A 23,588-nucleotide genomic window follows, 5' to 3' on the forward strand; every position below is an offset into this window, starting at 1 on the left:
GACAGGTGCTTAAAATAAGTCTAATGCCCACTGCCATATTGGTGTTAAAATACTAGGAAGGAAGTGGGTTTTTTTTCGTACTTTCTCCAAACCAGTATCTGTGGTTAAATAGAGTACCTTACTCAAGGGCAGAGCCAAAAAGATTCAAACAGGTAAGTCATGAGTACCCTAAAGGCTGATCACTGGATCTCAAACCAGAAGCCTTTAAAACTAGTGAGATGCAAGTTACGTGTTTTAACTGTGGTCAAAAAGAAACAGAAGTGCTGGTGTTGCTGGGCAGTTCTGAAACAGACATCTTTTAACATACTGTAATCTCTGGTATAAACATCTTTTAAATACTCGCTTTCCGTTCCTAAGTTGGTAATGAAGGAAAAAGTCAACAGGAGAAAATAATCAAAACATACTTTCATACTGGTAACCTTTGAACAGGCGCTGTTTAGCTGTTGGCTTGCACAACCTAACAGCGAGCAAAAATACCAGCAGCTTTCACACATAAAGCTGTGCTGTAAGGGCAAAAGAAAAAGGATTCCCAAGATCACATGGGACCAAAAAAAGACCAACCTGTTTCAGATGAGTAAGAGTCCCCCAACTTTACGTCCGAGCATTACTGTAAGTGACAAATAAGAAACTCAAATCTCACAAAAAAAACTTTTTTTTCTTTTGAACAGAATGAACTCTTCTAGGATGTAAGGCACATTCCACATTGCAGCAAACAATGTCAGTCAGGATACATCAACATGCATCAAAATCCAATGCAGTAAATTCAGATGAGATGTTTTTACACTTTTATATTAACATATTTATTGCAAATATATATGTTAATAACACCAACAGTAGCTTCACAGGCACTGCAGTGGCACAGACATCATAGCTGTAAACTGAAAGATAGACCACTGCAGGAGCTGGATGATTTCAAGATAGTGGGCTGTAATATCAGCAGTGCCTGCTGGATGGCGCCAAACTCTTGTATTCGATGTCATATGTGCCGTCATGCCAGATTTCACTTGCCAAGTCTTGAAAGTGCCCCAAGTACTCAATGAGCATTAGGTATGCGCACAGCAATGAAGTGGTGTGCAAGCACAATGGTATGCAAGCACAACAGTGAAAACAGATTAAATAAGGAAAACGTACTGGCTTTATTGCCAGTTTCTAAGACCTTACCTTGCAACAAGTTACATCATTTTCTGCAAATGTTCCCAATGGCAACGCCTGCAGGGCTCAGCACATGGGCCTCTTTTTCCTAGCTGAAACCGGATCTCTCACTGCTGTCCTGCTCCTACCTCAAGGCACCCCAAAGACTACACAACACTGCTTGCACACACAGGTTCTGGGGGAAGAAAGCTGTATTCATTATCTTTGTGTGCAGTAAAGGTTAATTTACACTGATCTTCATAACGTATAATGCAATTTTGCTCAAGTCACATTCAGACAACATAGTCACGTGTAATCAGGATCATAAATCAATGCAGCAATAGCACAAAGCACTGGTGGGCGTTTAGGGCGAACAGAAAAGTGTGTCTGCTCCAGAGCTGGGGCAGAACGATTTGTGCCAGCAAGCGTATGAATATATAAAACTGGGAGAACAATGACACATATTAATAACTACATCATTGAAAAAGAACACGACAAACACACAACAAGCAGTCTTCTGGCCCCTTGTTGCACTATTTATATGGTTATCTGCAAAATACAGACAGCCTTTTGGACACACAGTGCCCTGAATGTTGCATGCAGCCCATGAATATGTCTGAGAATACACAGTGACACCTTCTAGTGTACCCAGCTGGACATCGCAAGTGCAGTTTAAGTCATTTTTACTTGCGCAACTCCAGTACAAACACTTTACACAGCAGAAGCTTAGTTCTAGAAGTTCTGTATTTCAAACAGATCTTGCTCCCAAGCGTAGTGTCATTGCTTTCACGGGACTTACTTGTACAATTAGGTTAAGGTTTTTAAATCTCAGTTCATCACCATGCATTTAGACACCTTTAGGAACCACTTGCTGTGCATTAGGAATTCCATTTGCTCCAGTCTTTTCACCCTTTCATCCACCACAAGGCTGCAAAAACCTTAGGTGATTTGAAAAGCCAAAACCTACCACTCCTCCCCAAACTCCCAAACCACTCCTTGCACATTCCACTCCCATGGAAGAAGTTAACAGCAAGCCACCACTCAGGACACGTGGCAGACAAAGGACATGGACAGCATGGACAAAGGATCTCCACAGCATCAATAAATCCTCCTGCACTGATCTACTGTTATTACCTGTCTGCTCAACAAACTGCAGCGTTCAAATTACAAAACAAAGCATGAGATGTGATCCACCCTACCACATCAGTTATTCGCACTCAAGGTTTCTTAGCCACTTCAACAACCCCAAGCATCAGTCCCTGCAAGCCTTATTTACCAGTATTTACGTCCCAGTAACTTCTATTTTCAAGGAAAAAAATAAAAAAAAAAAACTGCCAAAGTTGACCCTGTCAACTACAATGCAAGAAATGACACACCACTTTATCTTTCAAACTTTTTTTACTGCAAGTTCTTTGCAAATATTTGTATAGTCATTACAAAAAAATACCAAAGAAAATTTCAGTCTATTCAATTTCAGAATCATAATTTACAAAAAAATAAATAGCTTTACTCTAAAGAAGACAACTGTCTAGCATTAATATCAGCAACATCAAGTCCACATTCTCAGAGTACTGAACAGTTGGGTCCATCTGGCTTAGTTTGCCTTCTTCCAGCATTTTCCTTTAATATAAGACTAATTATAACATAAGAAACGCAACTTTTTTTCTTTCCACAAAAAACTGAACATTCAAGCAAAGATCTTGCAAATCAGACTCCACTGCTGATTGAATTCTTAGACGCCTCTGACATACAATGTAAAAACAGTAACACAGTTCTTGGCTTTTTGTTTTGGGGGTTTTTGTGTTTTTTTTTTTTTTAAGCTACTGTAACAGAACAGTTTCCCAGAAGATTTAAGAGTCAACAGCAGCAGCATGAAGGGCATGTGTCTTTGATATAAGGCTAATGGTCCTTGATATGGTAGAGCTTTTATTAAAGCACAGAACTCCTAAAGCCAAGGGTATTACAATCAGTATCACGCTGAGCCTGCAACCTCTGCTCAAGCAAATCCTGACTTCTCAGTCTAGTCCCCCCAGGTATAACCAGGATTCTCCACCCAAGTCAGAATTCCTGAGTGAACCGGGTGTAAAACCACGTACTGCACACTGCAACATACCAACTGCTGCAAGAGTTTGGTTTTGGAGTGATTGTCATTCCAAACACGCTTAAATACTATTTTGAAGTTGACTGTGCTTCTTCACATCAGCACTACTGACATAGTCTGGTGAACTTGCTGCTGTACACTGTAAACACATGTGAAACCTTTAGGAGAATGCATAAAAGCATTAACCATGTACAGTAAATGCCATAATGAGAAAATCTGGCACGCATTATTTCACAAGAAGAAAATCTTTGGACTATAGGACTATATGCCACAAAATGTTCCGAGTGTATCCCACAATAGATGGCTCATCAAATGAGGAATCAGCAAACAAGCAAATAGCTAGCATTTGCAGAAATACTTTAAACAAAAAGGGGCTTCCGAACATAAGGGCAGATGAAAAGAAAAAGCTTCTCTGAACTTCTCTGGTGAATCACTCCACCTTATATTTGAGCACATTATGACAGATGTCAGGCAAGAAGAACTAAAAGTCTTTGAAGTGCTTTTGCACAATGCATGCACTTCTCCTAAAGCTGGCTAAAATCAATAGAAAGGAGAAGAAAAAAATATTGCATTTTTACGTTACTTCCATTGCTGTACTCCGGCTGACTTCATTAGGTCTGAAACTGAACTGTACAATTCATACCAGCCCAGGGGAAGTCATAGTTCTTTGAACGTATCATCTCCTTTTTCCCCATCATGTTCAAATCCTACACCAATCCCGAATCTTTGGCCATGCTATAGAAAATGCCTTTTTCCTGAAGGAGGTTGTCTGGGCTACCACACTCCACCACTTCGCCTCTGTCCAGGACTAAAACTCTGTAAAACAAGGATAAAAAAAATGGTCACAAGCAGGTCAGTCCAGAATGCCAAAGAAAACAGATGTACGTGTACACACAGAAATTGACTGTAGCACAGCTTCTACATGCAAGGGAAGACAGTCCAGACTGTATGAATGAATGGAGGTTTTCACCTCTGTCCTTCCAGACGGCTTTTCTGGTCCACTTCTTACATAGCATACATTTACCTGGTCATTTGCAGGCCGGCCTAAAACTTTTGAGTGTGCTTTGAGCCAACCAGAAACTAGGTAGCAGCACTTTCTCTCAAAGTAAGAGCCCCTGAGACCTTCCAAATCTGGAACACCATTGCCCTAACACCGTATCACATCCGCTGCTGTTAGATTCTGCTGACAAAATACAAACACAGCCATAGCTTGTGCAAAGCAAAGGTACAGCTGTAATTAGGAAATTCACCATGCAAGTCACTGTAGTCAAAGTCAGTTCACAGTACAAATGCTGCCCTTCGGCTACCTCCACCAACTGGCCAGGCACTGCAGAGATGCTGCCCAAGCCCTTAAGCAGGTGCTGCTGCCTGATGTTACTGGCTGCAGTGACTTAATTAGGTGTTAATCTGGTGGCAGTACTGCTGGTGCTGTGCCTGGCGCAGGCAAAGCTCTTGTCTGTTATCTTTCACTATTGACAGTGCAAAGAAAGGTCTACAAGAGTACACAATCTTATCAGTGGTCACTTTGCCACACTGTGATAAAAAGGACAAGAGAGATTAAGACTGAAATTATAAGACAAAAACTCTGCCCTCAACCACACAGCCACAAGGCTGTGGATGAGGGCGGGGAGGATGAGGGAGGTCACATGAACTAAAACCAAAACTGAAGGAAAGAGAAATGTCAAATAAACTTTGGACAAAGGCAGGATCTGCCCCTCTGACTCCTTATGCTGCCTGTGCCTAGTTTAGGGTATGTGCTCCTGAAAGCTCTGAAGCCTCTTTCAGCTGTGCCTAAATTAGGGCAAGACCCAGGAATAGACTCCTGTTGTCCTCCTTGCCTCCCTTCCCTTCCTGGTTTGCCTGGGCAGGCATGGCACGATAGCAGTACAGCACAGGGATCCGAGCAGCTCCCCAGGCCAAACACAACCTCTGTAAGCCAGAACAAACACACACAACCCATCCAAACCGCAATTTGAGCAGCTCTGTGGAGAAATGGCTAAAAACAATACACTGGGCAGCATTTATCCAGCACAATGATCCTCTTCTAAGCAGAGCACAATACAAGTCACACGTGCCATTCTTCAAGACAGAAACGCTATTACTTTACCTTGTGTAGTCCATGATTGTGTTCAGACGATGTGCTATAGTTAAAACAGTACATTCCTCAAATTGAGACTTGATCGTTGACTGTATGAGGTTATCCGTTTCAAGATCAACAGCAGCTGTGGCTTCATCCAGAACGAGGATTTTGGACTTCCTGAGCAGAGCTCTTGCCAGGCACACCAGCTGGCGCTGTCCCACACTACACAGATAGGATGGGAGGGTGGAGGAAAAAAAGTCAGAACAAGTTTGCAATATTCGTGTCGAAGCCCAGCAATTCCTGTAAGAACTCCTCTGTAGTATATGTGCCAAGAATCCAGCAAAATAGACAAGGTTCTTACTGCTTCACTATAAAGTACGTAACAGCATCTTAACTACATCTCCCTCATAATGAAGTCTAGAGAATGTAATAAAAGAGTACATTACAAATAGTTTCAGTATAACTGCATCCCTGAATCAACGCGTTGTTGAGGACTGTACTTTAAATGGTTTCTACAGATTCATCACATAATCCTGTTACAGTGCAAAAAGCAAGCTAATAACTCCCATAGAACAGTAGCATCTATTGGGCATGAGCCATTGTAAGTTCAGAGCATCTGCAATAAATAGCAGCCTGCTGCTACTAAAATCCATTCCAAGACTGCCCGAGCTGCGAAGTCGAACATCGCAGTATTTTCTGAGTGTTTCTTAAATTAAATTCTCAAGCTCGAGAGTTTAAAGCCTGATTGATAAAACCTAATTGTCTGGTTGCCTGGTCACGCATTAAAAATTTCCCAGCTCCTCCCCAAATTCTCATACAAGGAAAAAATAAAAAACAACCAAACACCACCAAAAAAATAAAAAAGACTGCTATTGGTAGCATCTAGCTACATACTGATCGAAGCGAACTGTAAGCTTTCTGGAAGTCTAGCTGCAGATGGGAGGGCACACACACACCTCTCACTTCCTGTTTATCTCATAAAGCAATTTTCACAAGCACTGTTTCTTTGACGTACCTGAGGTTCTCTCCACCTTCAGCACATTCATGATTAAGTTTATCAGGCAGGGCCGATACAAAATTTTTCAGGTGAGCCAATTCCAAAGACCTCCAAATGTCCTCATCAGAGTGTTGGTCAAAAGGATCAAGGTTCATACGCAGTGAGCCAGAAAATAATATTGGATCCTAGGCATAGAAAGAGATAATTGACAATCCACACAGATCATTGCAAGTGCTCCAAAAATACTTCTTAGATAGTGAAAGGAAAACAACATGTCCACCTGCAGTTGCACATAAGCCCATCTACTGAATTTAGAAGACAGACCTCATTTTTTCCAGTAACAACAATTTGTTCATCCTCATCCTTATTCCTTATGCCTTTTAGGGGCCTGACCTGTGCCTCCTGTAGACTCTGGCAAACTGTAAGTCAGTAACTCACAAATCCAGAAAAACAGAAAAAAAAATCAGCCAACTTTTTTTTTTAAACCGGTCTGCTGATTTAAAGCCTGAGCACTCCCTGTCCAGTCTTCTGTCAGCAGGGACAGCTACGTCAACTTTACACCTCCTACGGAATTACACCATCTGTAAATATTTCAAAAGTCTTTAGCTGCAATATTAGTGAAATGAATGCATTTCTTTCTTGGATATGGACAAATATTACTTTGGAAACACTTCTGGTCTAGTAGTGCCTGACTAACGCAGAGTAATCAAAAGGAGCTTGGCAAAAACGCAAAGTTCCCCCACAGATTTCCAAAAGAAGCAGTGCAAGAAGTCTTTCACAGTGCGTTCACTTGTTTTTGTTGGAATGCTACAAACGCGATTTATATAACCACATTATGGTCCTGTTTTGAATCTGAACAGGAAGGTAATAAATGCTATACAGTAAGAACAAGAAGACTCGAGTCTGAATGCCCAGTTCTTGTAAAGCCACATGCCCAAATGTTTTGGACTATCAAACCCACAGTTGCTGGGCTAGACAGGGATGGTTACGTGCACATTTCTGTGAGTGAAGAGTACTGCGTACCTCACAAGACAAATATATTCCCCCCAGTACACTGCAGAAAGTGCACTTTTACAAAATGAGCTCTGGCAACGGCAGGATTTCACACCTACCTGAGGAATGATGGTGACCCTGAACCGCAAGTCATGGAGTCCTATCTTTGCAATGTTAATTCCATCAATAATAATTTCTCCTTCAGCTGCTTCATTGATCCGAAACAAGCCTAAAGTAAGAGAGGATTTTCCAGCTCCCGTTCTTCCTACTATTCCTATCTGTTGGAAAGAAATACAGGAACAACTTACTCTAAGGCAGGGTTAAAGCACTTGCAAGAATCTACTTGAAAGAGACACACTGTCAAAAGGTTGTTACATTTGTTGGGCTATCAACATCCCAGAATAGTGCAACTAACTGGGGTTAATGAAATAGGAGGGGAAAAAAAAAAACAGTGGATATGAAAAAAGAAAGCCATCTCAAAATAAAAATCCACTTGCAGAAGTTTTCTATTTTTGTGTAAAGGCAGATGGTACCAGGTAGAGTGGGCCAAAGATTCCCTAACCTGTTTTTTTTTTTTCAGTTGTGCTTCACAGCTATAACTTGTGATTTGTCCTTTATCTTCTCTTCTTTGGATTTACAGAAAATTTATAGCAAAAGCACTCAATTTCTTAAATTTTGCTTCCCAATTAGTCTAAAGTCTCCAATTGTTTTCTTTTTTTATTAAAAAAATATTTTTAAATTGGTACTTTGGTTGGTTATCTCTTGTAATCTGCATTTTCTATCCAGTCTTGGGGTAGCATTCTGCCCGTATTTGTATGTAGAAAACATGCACTCAGAAAAACAAATACCAAGTTGGATACCACAACTAAGCAAGCCTGGTAAGTATAAGCGTCTCTCGAGTACTTTTTATACTGTTGTGCAAGATCACACTATTATTATACGTCAGAGTGCACTCAGGACTGAGGTGCGTGCGGGCACACACACACATTTATCGCAATCAGAGTCTGGCCAAATCCAGAGGATCTGCTCAAGTCCCATTTTTTTCCTGCAGAGTCTCACCTTACAACTTCTGCCTCACCAGAGCAGAGCTCCCCCTTCTACTTAGTAGCTCGTTTTCTTGAGACCAGTAGAAACTTAACCACTCTGCTAGGTGTCAACCTCTTTGCCTATCGCAAATGAATTACCAAAGCAGTTCAAAAGTTTCTGGGATGGGAAGAGAAGATAGCACAGCCTCCTTTCCTTATGAAATGAGACCAAAAGACACTTCATGAATCCACATAATGTTTATCCCACGACGTAGGATGTCCCTTGAAAAGAGTAAGAGCCTGCTGCAGCCACCAGTTACAGTAAGATTGATTTTGGAGAAGCTCTTCTTGCTCTCAAGGACCTAAGAGTGTCCTACAGGACGGGGTTGGACCCCTCTTTGGCTTATGCATACATACTTATCAACAGTAGTCGTCTGCTACTAATTGAGATTCATTACCTTCTCACCCCCATTTATGGTGACATTTATGTTTTTCAGAACCAAATCCAAGTCTTCCCGGTAGCGTAAACCATAGCCTCGAAACTCAACCTTGCCCTCCTCAGGCCAGGTGCTTGCCGGGGCAGTTTGTTCGATGCTCCACTCAGCCTGAAAAAAAAAACAACACAAGCGTATCTGATCAGTTCCTCCCTCAACTGGGCACAGGCTCAGAGGACGTAAGGAAAGCAATTAAGAAAAATCCTGTTAGCGTGTAACTTGCAAAAGGAACTGTGATGATGATGATGGGGCAAAAAAGGGAAAGAGCTGCCCCAAGGCAGATGAAATGGTGAATGTAGCCACGGGCTTTGCTATCACAAGTGCCACTTTCTAGATAAAGCTGCTTCTTACGAACAGCAGAATCAGAGGCAGCACGTATTGAGATAACCTGCTTATGCAACACCACCACAGTAACGAAAGCACTGGGAAAGCCAGGCATGCAACTATAAGCATTTCGACTGAGACAACAGATTTACAGGGTGGTAAAATAAACAGCTGCTGCCTCAGCCTCCCACAGGGGTGGGAGAGGAGAAAGCACACTCCACTGTATTTATTGCCAGTACCAAACAAAGAGGCTTTTAATGACACAAACACCAGTCTGCTACCAGACCCTGAGAAAAAGTTCTAAGAAGGGTCCTCTTAAGGTTTGGCTACAAAAACAGCGATGCAAGTCAGGTTCTCCAGAGACAAGCATGTCAAAGAGGAGCCACAGGGAATTGTGTTCTGTAACCAAAAGGTGCACAAATGCAGATGTAATGACTTATTAGGTGATTTGAATCAAAACAGAAAAGTAAATCCTCTTTACTCTTCCCATTGACAGCAAAAAGAGAAACACACAAAAAATTGGCTAATCACTGAAGAAAACAAAACCAGATTTGCACAACTCCACTGCTTAACCCAGGGCAGAATGGCAGATTCATTTCCTAAATAACAAGCTGTAAATATTGGGAGTATACACCTCAAGAGCACCCCCAGGAACTACCCCCTTAAGACACAGCCTGTCTCTAGAGATCAATGAGAGCACAAAGTTCTATCAAATCCCTCAGCTCAGAGGACAAGCTTTTACAAGCATTAAGGCAACCATAGGTTCCTTACAGACTTGTTCATAACACCCAGGTAGGCTGCATGCAACCTCATGTCAAATGATACAACCACAAGTCCTGGAAATATCCACCAAGTGCTAGCTGTGGTGGACAACCCACTATACCTCCTTCTCCATTTCAGCATATTCTTTGACTCTTTCTACAGCAACAATGTTGGTTTCCAGCTCTGATGACATACGTACTAGCCAGTTTAAGTATGCTGTAATCTGCAAGAGAAGAAGTTTAAAAGCAGTTTACACTAAGCATGTTACCTGCAATTAAAAACAAACAAAAAGCCACACAACCAAAGCACTGCAAGTTCATGGAATGCATAAACACAGATATGATTTTGGTTAATCAGTGCTGGACAGGAGAAAAGTCCAAATGCCTTTAACATGCACGGGATAAGTCTTCTTAGTCACATCTCCTCACATATGCAGGGCACAGAAGAAACCTCCCCCATTTTTCCAGATGGTTTTTATTTGTAGCGTTTATTCTCTTTCTGTGTTCCTTACATTAGTTTTCCCTCTGAAGCTTGACCAAGAACCTGGCTTTCTGATGCAGTCTTACAATTTAGAGCTTTTTTCTGTTTAACAGTAAAATTACCTGCAGTGAATAGGACACTGAAAGGCCAACCAGTCCTGGACTGAGCTTGTTGCGTGCAATCACTGCGAACAATGCCGCAAAGAGAACAATGCAGTTCCCCACATACTCCAGCCGGACAGCCAACCATCTGCAACGCAGAAGAGACATCATGCATCTTTCCAGTAACTCATCCACAGAGAATTAGGAATGCAGTCAACCAATGTTGTCACACATCTTGCTTTTTAGTAATATGGCATCTGAGTACTGCCAGTGACATAGCAACTGTAAGGTATTTGGGGTCCTACTCCAGCAGCATGCAAACCTAGAGGCATCCAAAATGAATAAATCCTTCAGAGACATTAATTCCTGTTTTAGTTCAGAAAGCAGATCTGGTTACGTTGGGATCAGCAAATAAGAGTTTTTATAAATACTACCCAGAAGGCAGGAACTCTCAGAAAGAAGAGAAATTCAGAATCACCCTTAATTCTATCACACAAGTTTAAGCAAAAAGAAACATCCACAAAAGCTTCCCTACCCTGGACAAATACACTGACAGCTGATTGATAAGGCAGACAGGCAACAGCACCATACCCTCCCATTATAACTTCCTTTCAATATTTCAACCCCACCATTACCTGTTTGCCACAATGCTTGGATAATAAGCTTTCTGATTTTCATCCACTTTCATGTCGTTCTGCTTTATGAAACGTTTCTGCTCCTCAAAGGCTCGAATTACGCTGACTCCCAGGAGGGTCTCATTGAAGTGAGAATACACAGGAGAACGACTGACAGACTCAAGGCGTTTGAGCTGGCGAGAAGTGGCCACATAAAATCTCTGCGAGTCAGAATATGAAAATTACAGTTATGTCCACATTACATTTGACAAGACGGAGGGAATCATGAGAGAGTTCCCTGCCATTTGGGCTGTTAGTTACAGAGATTCAACCTACATCCAGAAATACATGCCTTCTCCAACACTTCTAGGCCTAAAAAGATCACACTATATACACTGTCTTTAAACAACTGCAAGCCAAACCATATCATGTGATAGCCACTTTCTTCCTTGCAAACTTACTTAAACTGTACAAAACTGAGTCTCTGAATCACGCATCATTGCCTTTAAGACGTACTAGTGGAGCTTTACAGATTCACTAATTCAAGGGTCAAAGCCAGAAATCAGCTCCTTCTCTCACATCTGTACTCTCTGCCAGATTCCTAACAGTAAAGAGGAGTGAAGCAAGCACATCCTGCCTACGTAAGACAGGAGTGAAAAGCTGCCATTGCTTCTCTCGATTGGTAAACAAGTTTCTGACAAAACAGACACATGAGCAGAAAAGCATACATCATTTTCTAAAGGTCTTCCCAACTCTTTCGTTTGGAAGAAAACTTTAGAAAAGTTCATAGATTTTCCACATATGGGCTCTAAGCAACGAGATATATGCAGTTTACCTCAAAATCTAATGGCTTAGGTATTAAAGGATTACCTCTTGCACACAGAAGTCACTCTGCACATGACAACAAAAGGAAATGCTCTGCTGTAGTCAGCTAATCAATAAGCTACGCAAAGTGCAGTCAGTCAAGCATGACAAGTCAAACACACTAAAACCAGACCTATTCCAGAGTGAGAACAGAACTGTCTTAAGTAGAGGACACGTAACTGCTGGTCCAGCTGACCTTGGCCAAGCCCCTACCTGCACAAACAAGTAGACAAGTCCCAGAGGTGGAATAATGACAGCAGCTATAGGTGTGGCCAGTAAAATGATGATACAAGCCCCAATGACGTTAAACGTTGAGCCCATGAACATCTTGATGATTGGTGGAATAGTGGAGTCAATGGTATCTATCTCCTTAGAGAAACGGTTCACCAGATTTCCACTGGGTGTACGTTCAAAGAAACTCATTGGAGACCTGAGGACATTGTGCAGCAGGTTAAGGTGCAGGTGTCGTGAAGCAAATATTCCCCCTATTGACACAGCCATCGAGTAGCCAAATACAGCAATACCTGGAACAGAAGACTTGTTTTTAACTGCTCTCATCTCTCACACAAAACATTTTCCTTCATTTTGTCAACACGTAGAATTAGCACATATCTAGTACAATAATCCTGAGAATTGGAGTTCATTACCATTAGACTTGACGACTACTTAAAGAAATTAAAAAACTTTTTCAGTGAAAATAGCACATTTCTCTCATGGAAGTATTTTTCTCCATTAAAAAAAAGTGGTGTGTATTGCAATCAGAGAAAACGCCAGCCTACGCAGCTCGGCAAGGCCAAGGCAGCACAGCTAAGGCCTCCTGCGACAGACCATCCCTGCAAGCCGGGCAAGCACAGTTTTTTGACAGGCCAAAGGGCCATTTCTCAGATCAGACGTTTTGTCACCTGGCTTATCAGCCCTTGCAACCACTTTTGTTCTTGTTTTGTATGAATGAAAGAAAACCAAATTCAGTAACTAAACAGACTGAATAGTTTTATATGTCAGTGTATTTGTTGTTGGGTTTTGAAAGTTTTAACAAACTTTCCTCTTTCTATGAAATAAAACCTCAGTCCTTAGTAAACTGCTGCTGCAGTTCTGGGGATACAAGGTCACCAAGAGCATTAGAAACGTTCTGAACCAGCTAATATTACAATAGGTAAACCAGGCAAACCTTGAGAAATTCCCAGTGCTCCATACACTCCCAGTCTGACATTTGTATACTGCTGTGTTCCATTGATAACAGGATCATCTGTCCATAAACTCAGCCAGTAGTTGGAAGCCAGGGAGGCTACATGGTTACACATGAAGAGGAAAATGCTCAAAAAAGAGATAAAGAGTCCAATAGCTTTCATGTAGTCCCAATATACTGTTGCCTTTACCTGAAGACAGAAGGGGGGAAAAAAATGTGTGTATATATATATTTTTTCATATATTCATTTTGCAGATTAAGTTTCAAAGCCAGCAAATTCCCTTTTCTTCAACCACTATTTAAAGTTAGCATTCCTGCATCAAGCCAGACAAACATGACAATTACATGCTAGAAAGCCACTGACCTGGAACACAAGTTGCAAGATGTTCTGTGGATATGTGCCAAACCCAGTATCCCTCCAGGGCAGGCACACATGATCTTTCCCTTGTCTTCCAAGGGAAGGAAAGGGAGAGCGCTGCTTGAAGTAACACAGAGCATCTGTGGCAGAGCCAAGAACTTCACTGGGGAGTTCCAGATTTTGTCTCTCTCTTTTTACCACAAGATTATACAGCCTTTAATTAAACCCTTGCTTCATATGGCTTGTGCTCTATGATCTATTGTAAAACAGGACTCCAGCAACATTGCTGGGAGGTATAACTACCATTTTCCCAGGAACCACACTCTCCAGTTTCTCAGAAAGCCCTGGGTTATCCTAGGATTAGATACTTGTGTCTACAGTGGAAAATGGGCTTAAATTCAGCTGAGTCAATTCCAGCTCCTTACACTGAAGGATAAATTTCACCAGGTCACCTAATTTGTTACAACTTTGCAACCTCTTTCTAAAAGAACAAACTGCAAGTTTGCCATTTCTTTTAAGCTTTGATGTGGTTAGGCTCATCATCTTAAGCAGAAGTTTTGATGTCAACATTCTTTCTGCAAGCAAACCCGGGGCTCTGTTTTGGGACCAGAGAGCACAGCAACACTTTCATGAAGCGCTGCACAACAAGCAGCAAGTCCCACAACCCTCTCAGCCCTTTCTCACCCCAGCTACACGGTCTTCAGAAGCTTTTTTTTTTTTCCTCATGTGAAACCAAAAGAGGATGCAGGAAGTGGGAACAGGAGACCTTACCCTCCCGGTCTTTGCTGTGTCAGCCTCCGTCAATTTCCAGGAATTCTTTTCTGCAAGTGGCTTCTGCAGCTCTGCTGTGCTGCTCTGGTGCTGTGACTTCCCAGTCTCTCTGCTGTATGTTGAAGAGTTGCTGAGCTGCCTGTTAAAAATGCTAATTTTTAGTCTTGGAAAATATAGGCCAGGTGTCTGCTTCATAAATACACTTCAACACCCTATGGCCACAAGTCACTAGCTTGCATTAGTCTGGTGATAATCAACCTTCTAACAGCCATCATCTGGAAAGTGATTACCATTGTTTCTGTCCCCCCCTCACTGCGCGCTCCTAATCCTCCCTGATAGCATTCACTTCTCAAGTACTCATTTCCAGATACAAGCTAACTGGCTAGGCAGTCAAATAAATCTTGGCTGAACAATCAAACTCCAGAAAGAAAAATGCCATGGTGAACATCGACATCATAAACAGTGCTGCTGTTAAAATGCTAAAATTGTACCACCACAGGCAACAAAACAGGCAATTTTATTCCCAGGCACTTACTACCTTCCAGATTTCTAGCGTCTCTGGAGTGCCAGACGAATAAGGCATCGGCTATAAAATGATTTTGGGAAGGTACTGTCAGTGACTGCATTGGGCCTCTCTGAAGTGTAAAAGCAGCTGTACTATGCCAGGGTAAAGGCCCACGTAGCACTACTTGCTACCTGTCAGTGGTCAAACCCTTGCAAAGACTACTAAAAGTGGCCTAGCCAATACAGTACTTGTCACTTTATGTGAGCCAAATCCATGGTATCTCATAACAATGCAATTGTTTCTGCACATGGAAGGCTGAGTAGCCTAAGAGTAAGTCACCATAAGAGAAAGGAGTGTATTTGTCTTTAGATTAACTTTATACTCCTGGTAAAACCATGCCAAGGTGTTCCGCTCCAGGCTGCGTTAATTGAATTGCCTTCCATGCCAAACTGTGCAAATTCAGTGCATATCTAACAAATGGGCTTACAGTGCCCTGAGATTTAAGTACTTCTTCCAACAAGTGGACTTGCAATATACACCTGTTTTGGAAGAATGAAGACCTGGCTGAGGTCAGAACAACCAAAACTGGAAGACTTTTTCAACAGCAATTGTCAATGCCACACTGTGCAGGAGCTGGGATACCAAGCTGCTTACCAAGCTGTACACAGCAATTGGCTGAGACTAGAAACTTCAAGGTCAGCCAAGAATCACAAGTGCAAACTCTGAAGTACTAAAATGGAGCACGTGTATATTGCAGCTGTAGGTAAATATTTCTTCCAATAAATTAATACTGTTAGGTCACATGGTAGGCGTTCCTCTGCACACTCACAAAGGAGCTCAGGAAGACAATGGCAGGAAAGCAACCTTCTGAATGACTCCCAGGGCCACCAGAGGAACCATTGGCCCATTAAAGGCCCATCTGCACAAGCCCAGAGGAGCAAAAACGGGTCACAGCTGTGGGACCATGGACATCCTAGCCAGCCCTGTACACACACATGCAAGACAGCCTGTACCAGCAGCAGAAGTGGGGCTGCAGCCTCAGGGGCTTATGTGCCCAGGTGCTAGCAAATGGATGGATGGCTGGGATCCAGCAGCAGCTGCTAAGCAAACTGTTTGAGCTCAGCTGCTGGAGGGACCCACCTTGTACATATATATAATACATTCTTACTTGTGAACCTCCATCCTGCTCAGCCAGAGAGGGGAGCTAGATGAGGTCATTGGTGCCCTTTTCTTTGTGTGGTTGCTCTAAATGTTTGATCTGCATGGCCTGTCATGCATATCCATGCTATATGTGTGTGCTCTGTGTGCGTATGCTTGCTGGGAATGCATCTTCAGCCTCACTACTGGCTGGACCTTGAGCCATGGAGCAGCACCAACCTCACCTCTTTCAGGCTGCTGTGTGTGGCATGACAGATTTTCCTCCCACAAATACTATAAACACCAAGTTACTGTTTGTCCACGTCCGAGTAAAAGGACAGGAAATCAAAAATAAAAGAGAGAGACTGCACACCTATGCATCAACTTTCCAGGGGCTTCATTCACAATCGCTCCGTTTTCTACAGGCTTTCCTTCCTTTCCAGATGGACTATTTGCATCTGGGGGGGAAACAAAAAAGAAAGTAAAGTAAATATGAAAATGGTAGGAAGAGACAAAGGTTTAATTACAATTGAAAATGCCAGGTGCAGTCCCAGAGTACAAACAAAGGGGAGAACACAACTGAGTATTTACATATGCTAACAGATAACTGATTAGATGAGCAAATCAGCATAGTTCCACCCCCAACAGGATTAGTTGACAAGACAAGGAATATTTATTTTTCTATTTTGCTACCAAATGTAGGTCAGCAGTAACAACTTAATATAATTATGAGAACAAACTTGATGTTAAAGCACACAATACCAAGTCATGCTATGACTCACGGTGGAAAAAAAACACTCCAACCATCTTCTGTTTTGCAAACCACATCGTTAATACAGTTAACTATTTTCATTTCACAAAACAATAAGACACTCTAGCAAATGGAGTGCAGCTATATGAACAGATGGCAGGTGACGTTAACTTCGAGCCTTCCTGCAAAATGAGGCAGGAAGCAAGGTACAGAGGTCCCCTGTTTTTAAGCAACCATAGGAATCAGATTCGTTCAGGCAGAGATGTTTCTATGAATGTCACTTAAGAAAAAAAAGGTTTTTCATCCCATTTGTAACAAGGTGTAGAACACAGATCAAATTGCCTAGTACACTTCACAAAACCTGTCACCTTGAATTATTAAGCTTCCTCTTAGAAATTTAGTTCAGCGTAATACATTGCCATGAGCAAAATTCCTAGGTTTGAGTTACGCCATCTTTTTCCTAACACAAATGACTTTGATCCCTAAAAAAAATACTGTCAATTATGTGAAACTCTATTATCATGTATGGAAGTTAATTCAGAATTTCTAACAAAAGGAATTTTTCATTTAAAAGAGTCTACACAATCTATGCGGACAAAGAAAATCTCACCTGCATCCATTAAAGAGTTATGCAGGAAAATTAGCGTAACTTCAAATTCTAAATGTTCATGTTTTTTATATAAAAGCAAAATATATGCATAAAACAGTTCATCAATACATCAAGTAGGGGCTGCTTGAACTTAAACCTGTTCCTTCCTGTGCCTGTCAACTGAGCATTGGTTCACTATTCCAATAACCCAAAGCTAAACTGTTCAGTGTGATCCAGAAGCAGAAAAAAAGGAGCAGAAACAATGACAAAAAGTGAAAGCTTCAATGACTTAGTTCTTATTTTTATTATATGAATAAGCCCAAACAAATACGAGACTCTTTGTTATTTGAAGCACTTTATACATTTTCTTTTGAAGAGCTCCCATATGGAAACAGCAAGCATTCCAGCGTCACTGGAGCTCTAAACCCATGTGAACAAAGCAAAACCACAAGTAAACCTTCCTCCTTTAACAACAGGTCTTACATTTGATTCCCTCTTGTAGGCTGCAAAGGGTTTCGTGCTTATACTGCATTTACCTCTTCTGAGAGGAAAGTACTAAAGATTGCCATAGTAAATCTGGCACATGCACCTAAGATATAACAGGTGTATAGGGAACAGCGATAGGGTGTGAATACCCATACGAGAACAAAAGGAACCTCCAGGGATCAATCTTGAGTGCTCCCTCTCTGGGTACGCTCACTACACTCCTAAACCCAGAGGGGGAGATGCACCTTTAAAGGTTATTCAAAGCTTCCTCATGAAAGTAAGATCAAGATTCGCTGCTGACGTGAGTTATCTACAAGCTGACGCTCCAGTTATTGTAGTAGCATAGAAACGAGCAACACGCAACCCAAGCCAATGCCTTATGTTATGTAGCTCAAGCTCTAATAATGACTCTATCTCTTTTGTAAAGTACAGCTACTTGCGCTGCTCCACCACAAGCACTAGTAAAAACCCATGGCAAGAAAGTAGTTACCTGTCTCCAGAGGTTGAATCGTTCCTTCTAACGAAGGATCGGAGTCTAAAAGCATAATAATTAACTTTTTCCAGAACACACACAACCAGTTTTCAACCTTTACAAGCACAAATGCATAAAAGTAGCATGACCTAAACCACAAAGACATACAGAAGCCCAAGGAAGGATCAAATTTACTGAAATGGATCTCCTTTTAATCCCACCCCTTGTATTAAAACAAAAAAGGAAACCTTGAGGAAAAAAAAAAAAAATCCACCATATGGCTTCAAGTGACAGATCACAAAACTTCCTTCAAGATACACGCTAATGGGGCGTAGAAAGTGTTCTGCTATTGTCTTTCTTTAGGCACAGAACTGCCATGAGGGGAGAACTGTGGCAGCACAGACTTCCTTAGTCCTACCTACGGTGTAGTGACCAATCGCCACCCCGCATGGGCAGATTAGTAAGGACCAGTGAGATACTTCCCTCTTCCAAGCTTCTTGGTACCCTACCAGCGCTCATCTTGAATCAGTATTTTCTTCTGCCATCTGGAGACTGCAGAGCTTTTACCTTATGAGAGAGAAAAGCTGCATTTTGCTAGAAGATGAATTTAAGAGGAAAGAAGGTTATTTCCTGAGCCAGGCAGGTGCTTCCCAAATGACCACTGGGGTCCAGACTCCCCAACATTTGGAACTTCTCACCATTTAGCTCTTGCCTTCCATGGAGTCAAAACGGAGAGAAGCAGTCAAAAAGGAGAGGAGCACCTAGTCCTACCAAAGGGCACTGGGACAAGCTATTCTAACTACCAATTGTAGTGCTGTTGAGCCCAACTCAGCTTTACACTGTTAGAAAGAGGCTCAGCCCCAAAATACAGGTGTGCTGGGCTTTACTGGGAGACAGTATTGATCACAAAGGCGTAATGCTTTCCTTTGCTGATGCGAAACCCCAGCCCATAATGCAAAAGTGGCCATTTATATTATGAAACACATGCTACTACTTCGTTTGTAATACAAAAATATTGTACAAAGAAGCTATCTTCTTTTCAAACTTAGCACTTTATACGTTATTTCTCAATTGCAGCAGTAAGGAAGAAAAACAGACATTTTTACGGAAGTCAAGCAGGACTCTGTGAATCCGACTCCTGTACCATACTATGTTTTCCACTAATCAGATATCAACTTTCTGCTAGACAACAGCCGGATTTTGGAGAATCGAGTCCATAAAATTTAATGGGGAAAAAAAAAGACATTCAAATTGAATGCCTACAAGTGACAGATCAAAAAAGTTCCTTTTGAAATATACAAGACCTGTACAATGTTAAACTAAACCCTACAGGCCAGACCCTTAACAGTTCTAAAAGAGTACTTTTACTCCCCTTTCTCTCCACACCGAAGCCAAGTCAGCCTGTTGTACTGACAATCCTGACATAAAAACTGAGCTGAGAGTCACAGAGCCATACGCTGGGGAGACAGCCTAAACCCACATTGCTCTCTATCAAGTACAGCCCACAGATTGCAAAACAGATTTAGATTTAATTGTGCTGCACACTTCATCTTTCAGGCACTGTAGTTAAGACCAAAGGTGAACCACTCTTAAAAATATTTCAAATTTGTGGTCTGGTTCTGGTAAGTTTTACCACTTTTACTCCCCACAAACATGTTAAAAATAACTCCAGGCTTTGCAAGAACAAACTGAAGTTTATGGTGAAGCCATCTGGAAAACACAGCAAAATCCCTATCCCTGTGCTCCTTAAAACAAAAGGCTGCATCCACTATTTCAGTTTGTATGGGAGCTGGGGGATGGATGGTCATAAGACAGGTAGTCCTAAAGCACCCATTTGCTTTTCCTGTTTTGCAGGAAGAGCTGCCAGCCTGGAAGGGGCAGGCATGCTCACAGCGGGCAGGGGCACGCTACGACTCCACGCAACCCACACTGCCAAGAATAGCACTGGCATCACCAAGTCGGCCACGCTAAATACAGAGAAGGGAACAACTGCTGAAAGCAAGATGAATTTATATGCTTTTTTTGTGCAAACTGGTAGGATACATTTACAGGTAGTTCCAGTTGCTTTGGGTAAGATTACTCTTTGTAGACACAGCCAGGCACCCATTTCACTTATTCACAGGTGAAAGCAGCAGTGCTCCACGCTGCACCCCCTGCGCTGCTGCCATGGCCTTCTGCATCAAGGGGGAAGAAGGGGCAGCTCACCTACCCAGCCATCCTGCAGACTAGGGTCGGGACAGCTTTCTGGAGTGAGCGTTCTCCCATGCACAGAAAAAACACTGAAGCTGAGGATGGAAGAGAAGCAGGTAATCCTCAGGAATCCCCAAGGGAGAAAAGAGCTGGGAGGTAACAGGGAGAAGGCTCACAGCCCAAACCCAGAGGCCTGGGAGAAGAAAAGGTTTTCCCCAGCCTTGCAGAAAGCAGGATGTATTCCTGCCAGAAAGCACCAACCCATAGTTTTCTGTTGTGCGCCAGCATAGTGTTTTGAGGCTGCCAGCATGTAGCGTCAGAGACAGCCTCCTGTGATCTTGCAGAGTCCCCCTCTCTTTAAAGCAGGCATGCAGCTCCCCTCCAGCTAGCTCAGACTGGCTCCCATCACAGCTTGTTCTGCATTTATCCAACAAACTGTGTTTTTTAATAATATTTTGCAGTCTCTTACACATCTGATAAATATTACCCCTGTGAGCCAGACAAATAACGCCCCTATTTTTCACTTTTTACCATTGGCAGAAGATCACTCAACCAAAACTGAGAAATAAGTTTGCTGTGATACGACAATTCTTTCTGAATCACCAGGGTCATACTGAAGTGCCTTGTGTTAGACAACCGCAGGCAAGCATAGCAGAAGATAAAGCACTGGCTCACTTTCCAAGAGAAGATTTGGTATTGAAATGGAAAAGGAAAGTAACTTAGTTGAATGTAAAGACTTCAACAACTACCACATGCTTAGAAAGAGGAGTAAAAGAGGCAAAAGAACAAGGCTATTAAAGGAGGCAAACTGTTGCGGCTTAACCCAGCAGGCAGCTAAGCACCACAGTTTGCTCACTCCCCGCCTCTGCAGTGGGATGAAGGAGAGAATTGGGAAAAAGAGAAGAACAAAGGTAAAATTACAAGAACTCAGGGGTTGAGATAAAAACAACTTAGTAAGAAAGAAAAAAAGTGAACAAAACAAGCAACGCACAATGCACTCGCTCACCACCAGCCAACTGATGCCCAGCCAGTCCCTGAGCAGCAGCAGACAGATTTTGCTTCCAAAATCTCTTCCCACAATACTCCTCACAGTGGGAGACCCCAGCTATAGAACAGTAATTGCTGCTCACAGACAGCGCCCACCCAAGCCAGCATCCTAACTCGTGAAGTGACATCTGACACACACCAAGTGACCTTTCTGAGATGAAGGCTAGCCTACAGCAGGGCATCCTGACCTTGAGCTCAACACATCACCCTCATATCAAACCCCCTGTTGGGGAGCAGGATGTGTGCGAGGAAGCCAGGAGAAGATGCTGCCCTGCACATCCAGGAGACAGACTGCTCATTCACAGCCTCCAAGTGCAGTCTGTGTTGCCAGCCTGGATGGAAGAGGACACAGCTGCAGAGAATAAAGCAGACCATCACAGCCCTCCCACCGTGCACTTTCACACCACCATCTAGAGCAGCTCCTTGCCGAAGGCAGCCATCCATCACCTCTTCAGTGCTTCGCAGCTCCATCGGGCAGCTAAATATGGCACCACTTCTGTCTTCTCCTGTGGCAGGCAATTGAGGAGTACACTTAAAAATTGCCACTGCTTTCCCCTCTAGAGAATGGGCAGGAACCAAGGGTTTTCCAAAAGGAAGAAGGTGAAAAGTGGGTTCAATCTCTTTCTGGAAAGCCTGCTCTTCAGCATTCAGCAACAGGTATTTGTTAGCAAACTGGCGTCAAGCACATACCAACAACTTCACCCCAGCCAGCACTGTACAAGCACCCTTGCAAACACTCTTCACACTTCCGCATTCATATGTGGAAGATATCATGAAACCACCACAGGCAAGCCACTGAAGAGAACAAGCTGAAGGCAGCTAGGTTCCTCTATTAAAATCCACACCTATCTGCAGGAGAAAAAAAGAAATCCTACCCCAGTACAGCTTTACAGCTATTTGAAAAGCAGAAGCAAGAGTCAGGGGTGTCAGCAAAAAAAAAAATGAGCTGCTTCTTCCTCCTCCCCATGCCCAAAGCAATTCTCTGCATAAAGAAGCAGAGGGAAATGTGTATAAACCCCTGCTGACTCTTACTTGACCTCACAACCACTTTAATTTTACTACAACAACATTTTCACTACAGAACTGCTCCACATTTAAGAATGTGCATTTCACCTCACAACCTTCAAAGCCCTCAAGAAACACCTAAATCTATACATTTCTATAGGTTTATCACAAGAAATAGCAGCTTCCTTTAACTTTCCTTCCACAACCAGTACAATCAGTGTTTTCCCTTTACCATGACTCCCTTAACATGCCACTTATCAGCTTATCCAAAAGAGGATTTATTTGCAAGCTTACCGCTGTTCTCCATGCTTTGTTCAGCATTCGCGTACGTACGAAGAAACTCTGCAAAAGCTCCGTCTTGCTTCAGCAGCTCTTGGTAAGAGCCCATCTCAGAGATTTCTCCATCACTCATTACCAGAATTGTATCCATTTGGGGCAGATAGTTGACTGCATGGGTTACCAAAACCCGTGTCTAAATAGTACATGAAAAAAAAAATTATTCTAGTGTCTCAAACTGGTAAATACAATGGTTAAACTTCTGTCCTCGCAGCTTGAATTCTGGGCACAATACAGTAATAACTATGGATTCACATGGAGCATTTTTAAGAAAAATGACTGCTCTTGTCTTTTGACTTCTCCTTCATTTAATTTTGATTAGAGAAACCAAAGCATATTATATAATAACACTGTTCTCATAATAAAAGTCCCTAAAAAAAAAAGTCAGGAGAATCTTTTCATTTTTCTGATGTTTAAAACCAAAGTCTGAAGATGAAACTTGACAGAGTTGGAATCATTTGAACTCAGCAAAGAAAAACAAATCATTTCCCAGAGACTAGTTCTTATATTATTACGTACTTTATTTTTCAGGATTCCTTTTGGTCCAATAACTTTTTCAAAAATATGTTTCCCAACATGCGCATCAACAGCTGATAGAGGATCATCAAATAAATAGACATCTGCGTTACAGTAAACTGCCCGAGCAAGACTGACTCTCTGTTTCTGTCCTCCAGACAAATTGACACCCTGGAGAAACAAGACAGTAAGATCCTTTATTTACAGCTAAAGAGAGATGCCTTACTGTAGTTTGTGGAAGACAGAAGTCATAGGAGATTTATGCAAATCAGG

At 42.2% G+C, this 23,588-nt stretch overlaps 1 protein-coding gene across 6 annotated transcripts in view; it reads right to left on the reverse strand.

Moving 5' to 3' along the window:
• Positions 1 to 2,510: 2,510 nt before the first annotated feature.
• LOC106033447 (ATP binding cassette subfamily C member 1 (ABCC1 blood group)) overlaps positions 2,511 to 23,588 on the reverse strand; it is a 57,606-nt gene continuing 36,528 nt past the window's right edge. For 4 of the 6 annotated variants that reach the window (XM_066977813.1, XM_066977812.1, XM_066977811.1 and 1 more), the window contains exons 18-32: positions 23,319 to 23,486; positions 22,758 to 22,935; positions 18,240 to 18,284; positions 16,297 to 16,381; positions 14,282 to 14,420; positions 13,135 to 13,342; positions 12,180 to 12,490; positions 11,124 to 11,323; positions 10,510 to 10,636; positions 10,029 to 10,130; positions 8,786 to 8,932; positions 7,422 to 7,580; positions 6,328 to 6,494; positions 5,340 to 5,534; positions 2,511 to 4,048 (exon numbers count right to left, since the gene is read on the reverse strand). In XM_066977813.1, the coding sequence (XP_066833914.1) occupies positions 3,940 to 4,048; positions 5,340 to 5,534; positions 6,328 to 6,494; positions 7,422 to 7,580; positions 8,786 to 8,932; positions 10,029 to 10,130; positions 10,510 to 10,636; positions 11,124 to 11,323; positions 12,180 to 12,490; positions 13,135 to 13,342; positions 14,282 to 14,420; positions 16,297 to 16,381; positions 18,240 to 18,284; positions 22,758 to 22,935; positions 23,319 to 23,486 (2,340 nt within the window). In that variant the 3' untranslated portion in view covers positions 2,511 to 3,939. The remainder of the gene's footprint in view (positions 4,049 to 5,339; positions 5,535 to 6,327; positions 6,495 to 7,421; positions 7,581 to 8,785; positions 8,933 to 10,028; positions 10,131 to 10,509; positions 10,637 to 11,123; positions 11,324 to 12,179; positions 12,491 to 13,134; positions 13,343 to 14,281; positions 14,421 to 16,296; positions 16,382 to 18,239; positions 18,285 to 22,757; positions 22,936 to 23,318; positions 23,487 to 23,588) is intronic. The other 2 variants (XM_013176935.3, XM_013176934.3) reach the window with 1 other exon arrangement.

The sequence above is a fragment of the Anser cygnoides genome, chromosome 15 (genome assembly GCF_040182565.1).
Source record: "Anser cygnoides isolate HZ-2024a breed goose chromosome 15, Taihu_goose_T2T_genome, whole genome shotgun sequence".
In the NCBI taxonomy this organism is placed as follows: Eukaryota; Metazoa; Chordata; class Aves; order Anseriformes; family Anatidae; genus Anser; species Anser cygnoides.